We start from the raw sequence: 12,978 nt of genomic DNA, 5'->3' as shown, positions 1-12,978 counted from the left end.
CACTTAAAATTCATATTTTTCTGAAGAGAAGCAGTCATTTAAGTCAATATTTCTCTTGTGTAATTTGGCATTCTCTTCATCTACTTTTAAGATTTTCTCTTTTCACTTGGTTTTCAACATTTCACTCTGATGTGTGTAGGCATGATTTTCTTTATATATATCAACTTGGGGTTTGCTGAGCATCTTGAGTATGTAAATCTTGCCAAATTTGAGAAATTTTCAGCTACTTTTTCAACCATTTTTTCTATCACTTTCTCTCTTTTCCTTATAAGAAAGCAATTACAAGTTAGATATTTGATAGTATTCCAAATGTTCCTCAGTCCCTCTTCATTTTTAAATATTTGTTCTTATGTCTTTAGATAGGTATTTTCTACTGATGTGTCTTCAAATGGTCTGACTCTTTCCACTGTTCTATCCAATTTGTACCTATGCTCATCCTTTAAATTTTTAAAATTCAGGTACTGTATTTTTCTCTACTGTAATTTACATTGGCTGTTTTTTATAGGTCATAGTAATCTGCTGGAATTTTTATTATTTCCTTCATTATGAACATATTTGCCCTTACTTTGGGTATTGTTATAATAGCTGCTTTAAAATTCTTGTACACTAATTTTAAAATCAAATCTATCTTGAGATCACTCTCTGTAGATTGTTTTTTATCATATGAGTAAGTCTCATTTGCTGTTTCTTTAAGTGTCAAGTAATTCTAAATTGTATTCTGAATATTGGGAATATCATGTTTTTCAAACTCTGGATTCTGCTATATTCTTCTGGTATGGTTTATTTTTGTTTGTTTTGCATTAATATACTTAACATTATTGGATACAAAATGAAAATTCTGTGTTTAGGCAGCAGCTCAAATTGCATATCAGTTCTTTTAGGTTTTGGTAGGCTGCTTAGTCTTCCCTATGTGTATGTGGTTCAGGGCTTGTGGGGGGCAGTTGGGAAGGGTTTATACAGAGTTTGAGTCTCCTTCTCTCATTCTCTCTTCTTTGTGTGACTGCCCCTAAATTTTTCAGTGGTTATGATTGCCCTGATTTCCTTCCTCTGGTTTGTAAGGTGTAAAAACTCATTTTTTTTTTTAAATCAGCTATTAGATGCCCTGTCTGGCCCAGGTAGGGCTTGCCCTCAGACTAGAAGCCAGGAAAACAAGAATCTTACCTAGGACTCTTTCTTCTTCCAAGCATCACCTTCTCTCAAGAATCTACCTATTCTTGGTTGCTATCCAGTGTTGATATTTATATTTTGTTCCGAGTTTGTAGTTTTTATGTGTGGCAGGGTCTGTCCTGTAGGAACTTGCCCTGCTATACCAGAAACAGAGCTGGGATTTTAGATATGATTCCTCAAACTGTCTCTGATCTGATGGAGAATTGCTGAGACATTTCATGTGTAACAGAATCCATTCATTCTCACAAAGTCAAAACTATGTTTATTTTTCACTAAGAGTAGAGTTGCTTCTTTTCATAAAATTTGAAATGTTTGTATTTAAATATTTCAGGCCTAGAAAAAAGGAAAAATGAAATATTTAACTTACTGTAGTAATAATTTATCAGATTCAAGTCAGTTTCCCTGTAGAAAATCAATAGGATGATACAGCTGCGGAAATTATCCACCATTATTCCTGAGAAAAGTGCAAGTAATGTGTGTGCTTCAGTCATCATCTTGGCTATCTGTGTATTTTAGAAAGATAATAATTGTAACAATAAATTCATAGAAACAGAAATACTAAAATGAATGCATTTCCCCCCTTATATTATATCATAGAAAGTAGCACATGCTCTGGAAATTGAGAACAAAGTCCTTCAGGAACAACTGAAACAGGCTCTCCAGGTAAATTACATTATGTTCTTTTAAAATTGTTAACAAGTGAAAGGAATATCTGTAAACAACTTTTAAATGAATAATTTTGACCTTGAAAACTAATAGGTTTATGTATTGTACTATTTTTCCAGATTTAAAGTACTTTCATTTTATGTACTAGGAATATATTAATAAAATTTAATATTCATTCTTATTCAAAACAACTAGAAAGAAAAGTAAATTTCCTTAATCAAATAAAATAAATCTATTTCAAACTGAGACACTGTTATGTGGACAATAATGCAGGCATTCCAGCTCAATTCAATTAAACTAGGATATTGGTTTTTACTACTCTTTATGAAATTCTTGTTAAGTGATTAAGGAAATGAAAAAAGCTACAAACATTTTCATAAGTGGATAGACAAAAGTATAATTATTTTTATATCACTTTTCCTTTGAAAAAATGCAAGATAATACACAAATGTATTAATGATATAAGTCCAAAATGTGGCTGAAGACAAAATAGATATAAAAAAACAATGGAAGGAGCTGGGAAAATGGCAGAATAGGAGGACCCTAAGCACAGCTCATCCTACAGATATAGCTAGATAACACTCATATCAGCATAAATAACCCAGAAAACAACCTGAAGGCTGGCAGAACAAACTCTGCAATTAAAGGTAGAGAAGAGGCCACATTGAAGAGGGTAGGCAGGGTGAGGACATGATGGGGAGCTAAACATGCATGTGGGACTGTCCCCAGGAGGAAGGGACACTGTGAGTAAAAAGAGGGAAGAGAAGCAGACTGTTACACTGGGGAGCCTACAGGGAGAAGATGAATCTCCATAACATCTGACTTTGAAAACAAGAGTCTCCAAATTTTGTGAGTTCTTACAAGTAGCAGGACTTAACGCCTGGAATTTTCAAAATGAGCAGGCTGTCTCTGAGAGAGCCCTGAGGGTATTAGGAAGTGGAGTCCTGTCTTTAATGAGACAGCACAATAAACAACTTATGGAGGTACAGCATAGTAGCAGCAGTTTGAAAAATGCTTGGAGTATATGGGAGGGAGAGTTATTTACTCATCTCAGAGTGGTGAGAATCAAAGGGAAACCCCTCTAGGAACAAAGGAGGTGTTAGGTGTCTTCACTCTTCCCTACCTTCCAGCATAAACATAAGACCATCTCTAGGAACCAGCATGATGCCAACATTCAGTACATTACACTAAGCCCCACCCTCTCACCCTTCAGTAGACCCAAACTTCCCATTTGCCTCAGTTCCAGTGCTGTGGGTCCTTTCCCCAGAAGACCCATGCCAACTTCGCCAATACCTCCTCTCTTGTTTTCTACTCATTTTGGTTCTCTTGGTGCTGGCAGTGGTGGCAGGCCCTATGGAAGCCCAACCTGCAACCTTGTTAAAATTGTGTGCCCTAACCATGCAGCACTGGTCCACTGCCACAGAAGCAGTGGCAGGTCTCATTTCACTAACAGACTGGTGTGTACCTTGTAAAATGTGCTCCACCACAGCCAGGGACCAAATACTGTCAACAATAGGCAGAGAGTTCTGCAGATGACTGAAGGTTGGTAGATAAAGATGTTATATATATATAACATGTATGTTATATATATATGTTATATGTGTTGTGTTACATATATGACTATATATGTTATATATATATATAATGCAATATTATTCAGCAATAAAAAGGAACAAAATCTTTCCATTTGCAACAATATGGAAATATGGATGCAGCTAGAGAGTATAATGGTAAGCAAAGTAAGCCAGTCAGAGAAAGACAGTTACTATATGATTTCACTCATATGTGGAATTTAAGAAACAAAACAAACAGGGACGTCTGGGTAGCTCAGTTGGTTAAGCATTAGCCTTCGGCTCAGGTCATCATCCTGGGACCCTGGAATCAGTCCCATGTCGGGCTCCCTACTCAGCAGTGAGCCTGCTTCTCCCCTCTGCTCATGCTCTCTCTCTCAAAAAAATCTTTAAAAAAAGAAAAAACAAACAAAGGAAAAAGGAGAGAGACAAACCAAGAAACAGACTCAACTTCAGAGAGCAAACAGATGGTTACCAGAGGGGAGGTGGTTGGGAAGGTGTGTGAAATAGTGGAAGGGGATTAAGAGTGCACTTATCTTGATGAGCACTGAGTAATATATGGTAAATCACCATTTTGTACACCTGAAACTAATACAACACTGCACATTAACTACACAGGAGTTAAAATTTAAAGAAAGGAAAAGGAAAAAAGCAATAGGTTTCCTTTTTATACAAAACAACCATTTAGAAACCATAATGGAGATGATTCTATTTATTTACTTATTTATTTATTTTGCTTATTTTATTTAAATTCATTTAGTTAACATATAGTGTACCATTAGTTTCAAATGTAGAGTTCAATTATTCATCTGTTGCATATAACACCCAGTGCTCATTACATCAAGTGCCCTCCTTAACGCCCATCACCCAGTTACCCCATCCCCCACTCACCTCCCCTCCAGCAACCCTCAGTTTTTTCCCCATAGTTAAGAGTCTCTTATGGTTTGTCTCTGTCTCTAATTTCATCTTACTTCATTTTTCCCTCCCTTCCTCTATGATCCTGTTTTGTTTCTTAAATTCCACATATGAGTGAAACCATATGATAATTGTCTTTCTCTGATTGACTTATTTCACTTAGCATAATACCCTCCAGTTCCATCCATGTCATGTAAATGGTATGATTTTATCCTTTTTGATGGCTGGGTAATATTCCATCATATGTATGTATGTGTATATGTGTATATATATATATATATACACCACATATTCTTGTCCATTCATCTGTCAACGGACATCTGGGCTCTTTCCATAGTTTGGATTGTGGACATTGTTGCTATAAACATTGGGGTGCAGGTGCCCCTTCAGATCACTACATTTGTATCCTTTGGGTAAATACCCAGTAGTGCAATTGCGGGGTTGTAGGGTAGCTCTGTTTTTAACTTTTTGAGGAAACTCCCTACTGTTTCCCAGAGTGGCTGTACCAGCTTGCATTCCCACCAACACTGTAAGACAGTTCACCTTTCTCTGTGTCCTCACTAACATTTCTTGTTTCCTGACTTGTTAATTTTTGCCATTCTAACTGGTGCGAGGTGGTATCTCATTGTGGGTTTGATTTGTATTTCCCTGATGCCAAGTGATGTTGAGCATTTTTTCATGTGCAGAGATGATTCTATTTATAATACCTGAGTAGCATATTTAAAACATACAGAGTTTTTTTTTAAATGAAGTAAAACATACTTTACTGAGGGATATAGATGAATAGTGAAGAAATAGAAATTTGTATTTTTGGTTTTGAAGGTTCAATATTATAAATATTTCAATCTTCTACTTTTTTCCAAATTGATATATAGATTTAAAGCAATTTATTTCTGGATGTAAATTGAATTATTTTTTAATTTAACAGAATTATTACAGAATATATTGAGATAAGAAACTGGTGACTATACAAAAGAATAAGAAGGATTTGGTCATTCAAAAATCAATACGTAATGTAACATACTCTAATAACTAACGCAATGTGGTTCTGGATTTGGTTCTGAATAAAAAATCCAGAAACAGATTCAAAGGAATGTAATAATTTAGTATATTGTAGTTTTAGTTATTGAAACTTTTTTATAGAAAGACAAAATAGTCACAAAAAGTAAACTACTATGAAAAACTAGTTCTCATGTAATAGTTTGTGACATACATCAAAATAAGTTGCAGCTTGATTTAAGATCCAAAATTAATAAATGAAGTATGATGTTAGAATAAACACTGGGTAACAGTTATATGGTCTTGGCTAGAGCAAGGTTTTCTAAGCATCATATTGCAAAGGAATATTGCAATATATTTGGCTATTATTAATTTAAAACTTTTGTATGGTAAAAGATTCATTAGATATAAAGATAAATGCAAATTCTTAACAGAATGTTTTATATGACAATCTTTTACAAATCTATAAGAAATATGAATGCCCTTCCCCCAAATATTCCCCCAAATAGACACAAAAGGGAGGTCATAACCTAGAAACACACAAGGGCAATAAATGCATATGAATATATCCAACCTCACTAGTTATCAAATAAATGCAACTTAAAATGACAGTGCGATAGATTTTTTTTTTACTTACCATTTCAATAAAAATTTTAGGAACAGAAATGTCTAATATTTGCAGATATATGCTAAAATAAGTAATTTTTTATATAATTCTATTACTATGAATCAATACTTCTCTGGAAGAAAATATATGGCAAAAGTTTTGGGACAACATAGGCTTTTCATTGAATCATTGCAGTTACAAAAATTTATCATAAGGAAGAAAAGGGTGTACAGGGATTTTGTACAAGTATGTATAATATAAAAAATTTTAATAGCAAAAATTTTTAAATTTTTAAATTACCAATAATATTACCAATATTTCTTATTGTCCCTAATAAGAAATTTGCTGAATAAAAGTATACTATTAAATGTACTTCTCTCAGCTATTCTGATTTAGATGTACATTTATTGTCATTGGAACATATCTGTGACATTATTTAATAAAAAGAGCATATCAAGTATGTATAGTAGGAGCCTAAAAATTTTAAAAATACATATATGCACTAGTTATATTTAGAAATAATGAAAAAGGATATATATCAAATCTTAACAGTGAGTTTTCTGTTTGTGGTGAGATTATTTGTGAACTTTATTTTTGTTGATCTAAGTAAAAAATTACTAAAAGCAGCATTTAAAAACCTTATATTCTAGAAGAAATAAATTATTTTCCACATTTTCTTTTATTATTTGATACTATAGGTATTAATTACCTTGGTTACATTCTATCACCTTTTCTAATGTATAACTTTTATTTAGTTTTATTATGCCTCTATATTAATTAGAGCTTTAAAAAAATAATAGGAGAAAAAAAATAATAGGAGAACTTCCTGGGACATAAAAATAGCCCTCAAAGTGGACGGCATTTCTTCAGTTTTTAATTTTAATCTATGGGTTAATTCAACTATGGACTATACCAGTGGTTTAATTCAGCTTCTCCAATTTAGTAAAAATAAAATTGAGAAGTAATGTGGACATGCATATATTCTTATTCCTGAAAGTTGTAATATTGACAGAAAAATGTCACACATAATGCTTGATAAACCATTACTTTTTTAAAAACAGGAAGCTGAAAGAGCAAAGCATCAACTTGACTATTTCCTAAATCAAGGGAAAGAATTACTTAAAAGTGAAGGGAAGACCAAGACAACAATGGAAATGGGTATTAGTAAAATAAAAGTTGAAGATTCAAAAGATATACCATTGGAGAGAAGAAGAAGGAAATCACTAGTTACAGATTCAGGTGGACAAAAGACAAATTCTAAAATCCAAGAACATCCCCAGGTAAGGAAATTACTGAAATAGAGAAAACAGTAGAGTCAGAAAAAACAGTAATCTGTGCTGTAAGATTTTCTTTTATATTGTTGTTTACTTCATTTGTATACATTATTTCAAAAAAACTCTATGCCCTGTTTTTTTGCTTGGACCTTTTGTCTTTTACCTTTGGTTATAGCAATTTATTGTCTTGAATACAAATTTATAAATTAGGTATGTATTGGTTTTGAATGATGATATAAACACCCGAGATTTGAGAGCCAGAAAAAAATAGGATTTCATAGACTAAAGATTTTTGCTATAAATTAACAAAATTAAATATAAATGCTAAACTATGGGGAAACATTTTCAAATTTATCTTTTTACTGAAGTACAGTTCACACACAATGTTGTATTAGTTTCAGGTGTACAATATAGTGACTTGTTAAGTATGTATGTTATGCTTTGCTCGCTGCAAGTGTAGCTATTATCTGTGGGGAAAAATTCTTGAAAAAATGTATTTTTGTTTGTGTTGTGCAGTAGATTCAGAAGCTCTTTCTTGAACATTGAGATTTATTAATCTTGCCTTAGAAGAAAATAACAGTCTACACAGAAGCAACTTTATTAACAATTAATGGAAAAAGTTCAAGAAGTAAAGCAAAACTGTCAAGAGTATAATTTTGCTTGTCTTTGTTCTAGCGGGATAGGTATTAATTCAGGTCCCTCGTTTCTTTAATATTTTATATTCTTTAGTGTCCTTCCTTCTTGTTTTCAGAATGAGAGTTTATGTGTATAAGAGATAGCATAGTAAAACTAGCAAATGGGAAATTAATAAAGTAAAATTAAAGGCCAATACTCTAGCTTTTTAAAGGAGACTATCATCACACAGTAATTTTATCCTTATTTTAATCTTTTTTGTATATAAATTTTTAAGTTTTTATTTAAATTCCAGTTAGTTAACATACAGTGTAATGTTAATTTCAGGTGTACACTTTAGTGATTCAACTCTTATATATAACGTCTGGTGCTCATCACAAGTGCTCTCCTTGATCCCCAACATCTATTTAATCCATTGTATATAATTTTAATTGCAAACTATGTCAGTTTCTTCTTGGAAAGATAAAAAATTGCTCTTAGTGAAAAAGAAATTATTAAGGTTATTAGGGTTTTTTTGTTTTTGTTTTTTGCCCTGAATTGAATACAAAAGCAAATTTTTTAGAAATGCATGTTTCTGTGAACTGGCTTAAAACAAAGATAAAGTGTGGCAACACAATTTAAAATGTGCTAGGCATTTTATATCCTCTATCATTATAAAATATGCTGGTGATCTTATGTATATGTGCTAGTCATTTACACAGTAAGTAATAGGTACCAATCATTTACACAATAAGTAGCAAGATAGCTATAAGCACCCCCATTTTGAAGATGAAACTGGAGCCTAAATAAACGAACTATGCAACATCATAGTAATGTTGAATTAGACTTCAAACGTAGGTCTTTCTGGCTTCAAAATCATGTCAGGATATCTTCTTTTCCTGTCTGTGTGGCTGCATTTGAACCCTCACTTTGTTAATAGGCTAGTGTTTTTTTATTTCCCAGGATTTTCCCCATAACCAAAATAAAGTCTGTCATATATGACGAGTTAAATAGAAAATGTTAGATTAAAAAGTAAGATGATTTTGAAAGAGCAACTTCATTACCTGAAGCATTTTACCAGGTAACTTCATCACCTGCAACCTGGGCAAGTGATTTTTAATTTTAGTGGTTTTTAAATAGATTAACACACACCTCTTCTATTAAATATTCAGTTTAACAATCCTTATAAAACACCTACTATATACTAGGTTCTTTGCATGGATGTTGTATATAGTATCATTTATTTGGATTGGCCTGCTCTGGTAATAATGAAACAGGAATCATTACTGAGGATTTTGATGGAATAGAAGTTGTTCATACTCACTGTCTCCATGTCCTTATAGTAATTCTTCACTTAAGTGTAACCTTTTTTCCCAACTACTATATTAAAACTATTTTTGCCAAGGTCACAACAAATTTGCTTGATCTTATTCTGAAGGATGCTTTATAGTTTTATCTCACTTATCTTCTTAGCATTACTTGATCATGTTTGACCATTTCTTTCCTTCTTTCTTTTTTTTTTAAAGATCTTATTTATTTATTTGAGGGAGTGAGAGAGAGAGAGAACAGAAGCAGGGGGAGGGGCAGATGGAGAAGGAGAAGCAGAGTCCTCGCTGAGCAGGCAGCCTGATGTGGGGCTTGATCCCAGGACTCTGGGATCATGACGCGAGCCGAAAGCAGACGCTTAACCCACTGAGCCACCCAGGTGCCCCCTGACCATTTATTTTTAATGTAGTCTGCATTTTGTTTTAGAGACAGAATAATTACTTGGTTTTCTTTATATTTCTGTGTTTTGGTCTCCTCTTGTACTGCCCATTTTTTAACTGTTGGTGTTTCTCTGAGTTTTCTCTCCTGGATTCTCTTTTTATTCCACATACTCTTTCTGAGCATGCTTATATACCTTTATGGCTTCAAGTGCCAAATAAATCTTGTGTCAAACCCAAATATCACTTAATTGCCAGACCTATTATCTATCAGCTTACTGAATTTACCTACTGAAATAGTCCACAGCATCTAGAACTCATCATGTCCTAAAAGGAACTAATTGCTTTCTTCTTAGACTGCTTATTCTCCCACTAGTCACAATTTCCTGGCATCCTCATACACCTAATTGCTGAAACTAGAATCATTTTTGTCTCTCTTTTTTTTTAATCAGTCCAATTATTAGCCATAAAATTTTGCCCATTTTTTCCGGTTTTCCTGGCAATTCCCAGGATGCTACCAGGATTCTAATTGCTGTTCTTTTGTCCAGAATTTACTGTCTTCTGTCCAGTCTCCATGTTGATGTCTAGTCATCTTTCAAATTGAAATCTGTTCATGTTAACCTTCTTGCCTAAAATCTTTAATGATTCCCATTATTCTTTGGTTGAAGTACAAATTCCTAATTATGGGTTAAGGTGTCAGATCTGGTCCTTTCTTGAGATGCCAGCCTCATTTTTAATTAGCCCTCACCCCCCCACCCATTCATTGCACATGACTTCGTAAGCATGAGTGTGCACACACACGTACAAACATATATTTATGCTTTAGCTACATTGAACTTCCTTAAGTTCATGGAACACACTATGTTTTCTGTCACCTTCATGATTTTGCATAATTTGCTCTCTTTGTTTTCAACACTGTTTCTCCCTCCCTTGTTTCTTAAAGTTCATCTGGTTAAAAAATGAATGAAGAACAAAAGTACTATGTTATCTTTTGGTACATAATAAATTACTCCAAAACTTAGTGGCTTAGACAACAAACATGTATTATTTAATAGTATCTGTGAGTCAGAAATCCAGAAAGAAGGCTTAGCTAGGTCCTCTAGTTCATGGTCTCTCACAAAGATGCAATCAAAGTGTTATCAAAGAAAAATCAGAGCTGGGCAGTCAAGTGGTTAAAACAGATTTTTGTTCAAAGCCATTGCAATACAAGAAAAGAGACCTCAGTATAGAACTGTGTTCAATTCCTAATACGCCATGGGAAAGTAGAAATTTATAGCCGAAGAGTAGGTTGGTGGACAGTGGAAAATTACTAAGAGGAAATACTGGGGGGTGTAAGGGAGATTCTGGCTGAACTGACCTAACAGGATCTTTGCCAAAGATAGGCAAGAGTGATCAGCTATAGAAGTGCCTGGGTGGCTCAGTTGGTTAAGCGACTGCCTTTGGCCCAGGTCGTGATCCCAGGGTTCTGGGATCAAGCCCCACATCTGGCTCCCTGCTCACCAGGGAACCTGCTTCTCCCTCTCCCGCTCTGCCTGCTTGTGCTCTCTCTCTCTGTCAAATAAATAAGTAAAATCTTTATTTTATTTTTTTAAAATTTAATTTAATTTTATTATGTTATGTTAGTCACCATACAGTACATTGTTAGTTTTTGATGCAGTGTTCAAAAAAGAGTGATCAGCTATCACCTGGGGGATAGTGAAGGATGAGGAACCTGATTAAGTATTGAGGGAGATTAATTATGGAGAATGGGGCACTGTTGCTAAATTGACTTATTAGGATTCTTACTAAAATTGGATTTTAAAAGGAAGTGGACAACTTCTCCAACATTCGTTGTTTCTTGCCTTGTCAATTTTTGCCATTCTAACTGGTGTAAGGTAGTATCTCAATGTGGTTTTGATCTGAATTTCCCTGATGGCTAATGATGATGAACATTTTTTCATGTGTCTGTTAGCCATTTGTATGTCTTCTTTGGAGGAGTGTCTGTTCATGTCTTCTGCCCATTTTTGGACTTGATTATTTGTTTTTTTGGGTGTTAAGTTCTTTTTAGATCTTGGATACCAGCCCTTTGTCTGTAGTGTCATTTGCAAATATCTTCTCCCATTCTGTGGGTTGCCTCTTTGTTTTGTTGACTGTTTCCTTGGCTGTACAGAAGCTTTTTATCTTGATGAAGTCTCAAAAGTTCATTTTGCTTTTGTTTCACTAGCCTTTGGAGATGTATCTTGAAAGAAGTTGCTGTAGCCGATGTCAAAGAGGTTACTACCTATGTTCTTCTCTAGGATTTTGATGGATTCCTGTCTCACATTGAGGTCTTTCATCCATTTTGAGTTTATCTTTGTGTATGGTGTTAGAGAATGGTCAAGTTTCATTCTTCTGTATATAGCTGTCCAATTTTCCCAGCACCATTTATTGAAGAGACTGTCTTTTTTCCATTGCATATTTTTTCCTGCTTTGTCGAAGATTATTTGACCATAGAGTTGAGGGTCCATATCTGGGCTCTCTACTCTGTTCCATTGGTCTATATGTCTGTTTTTGTGCCAGTACCATGCTGTCTTGGTGATCACAGCTTTGTAATAGAGCTTGAAGTCTGGCATTGTGATGCCACCAGCTTTGGTTTTCTTTTTCAACATTCCTCTGGCTATTCAGGATCTTTTCTGGTTTCATACAAATTTTAGGATTGTTTGTTCCAGCTCTGTGAAAAATGCTGGTGGTATTTTGATAGGGATTACATTGAATGTATAGATTGCTTTCGGTAGCATAGACATTTTTTTAAAAAATTTTATTATGTTATGTTAGTCACCATACAATACATCATTAGTTTTTGATGTAGTGATCCATGATTCATTGTTTTTGTATAATAGACATTTTAACAATATTTGTTATTCCATTCCAGAAGCATGGAATGTTTTCCCATTTGTTTGTATCTTCCTCAATTTCTTTTATAAGTGTTCTATAGTTTTCAGAATACAGATCTTTGACCTCTTTCATTGGGTTTATTCCTAGGTATCTTATGGGTTTTGGTGCAATTGTAAGTGGGATTGATTCCTTGATTTCTCTTTCTGCTGCTCCATTATTAGTGTACAGAAATGCAACAGACTTCTGTGCATTGATTTTATATCCTATGGTTTTGGAGCAATCCATTTTTATTGTACATTTTGTTCTTAGGTTAGATTTATAGTTTATAATTGTAAACATTTAGCAGCTATAACGTAAGCTTGTTTGACTAGTGAACTTAGGCAGAAAAAAATTTTATATCTGCATGCATTAAAACTCACATCTCAGTGTATGCTTCCTTTTATTTTAACAACAATTTAAAAACTAGCTTTATTTACCAATTTATATTCCAGATCCTATGAATCTAAAAAAAACCCCACCAAAATATTTGTGTTAGTTTTTGTATTTTTGGGAGTTGTCTTAGAAATACTTAATTTATAATGGCACTCATTCATCTCTAAGCTAATTTGAAT

The 12,978-nt window shown here is 33.8% G+C and overlaps 1 protein-coding gene across 1 annotated transcript in view; it reads left to right on the top strand.

The window, feature by feature from the left end:
- The window catches only part of CCDC7 (coiled-coil domain containing 7), a 395,691-nt gene that overhangs the window by 145,231 nt on the left and 237,482 nt on the right, over window positions 1-12,978 (top strand). The window contains 2 exon segments of the mRNA XM_088025513.1: window positions 1,765-1,830; window positions 6,987-7,205. Of these exon segments, the coding sequence (XP_087881639.1) occupies window positions 1,765-1,830; window positions 6,987-7,205 (285 nt within the window).

This window comes from Eumetopias jubatus, unplaced genomic scaffold (assembly GCF_037043125.1).
Source record: "Eumetopias jubatus isolate StellerSeaLion01/CBP00866 unplaced genomic scaffold, mEumJub1_p1.0 scaffold_8, whole genome shotgun sequence".
NCBI classification, from domain to species: Eukaryota; Metazoa; Chordata; class Mammalia; order Carnivora; family Otariidae; genus Eumetopias; species Eumetopias jubatus.
This window is presented reverse-complemented; position numbering and strand designations above follow the sequence as displayed.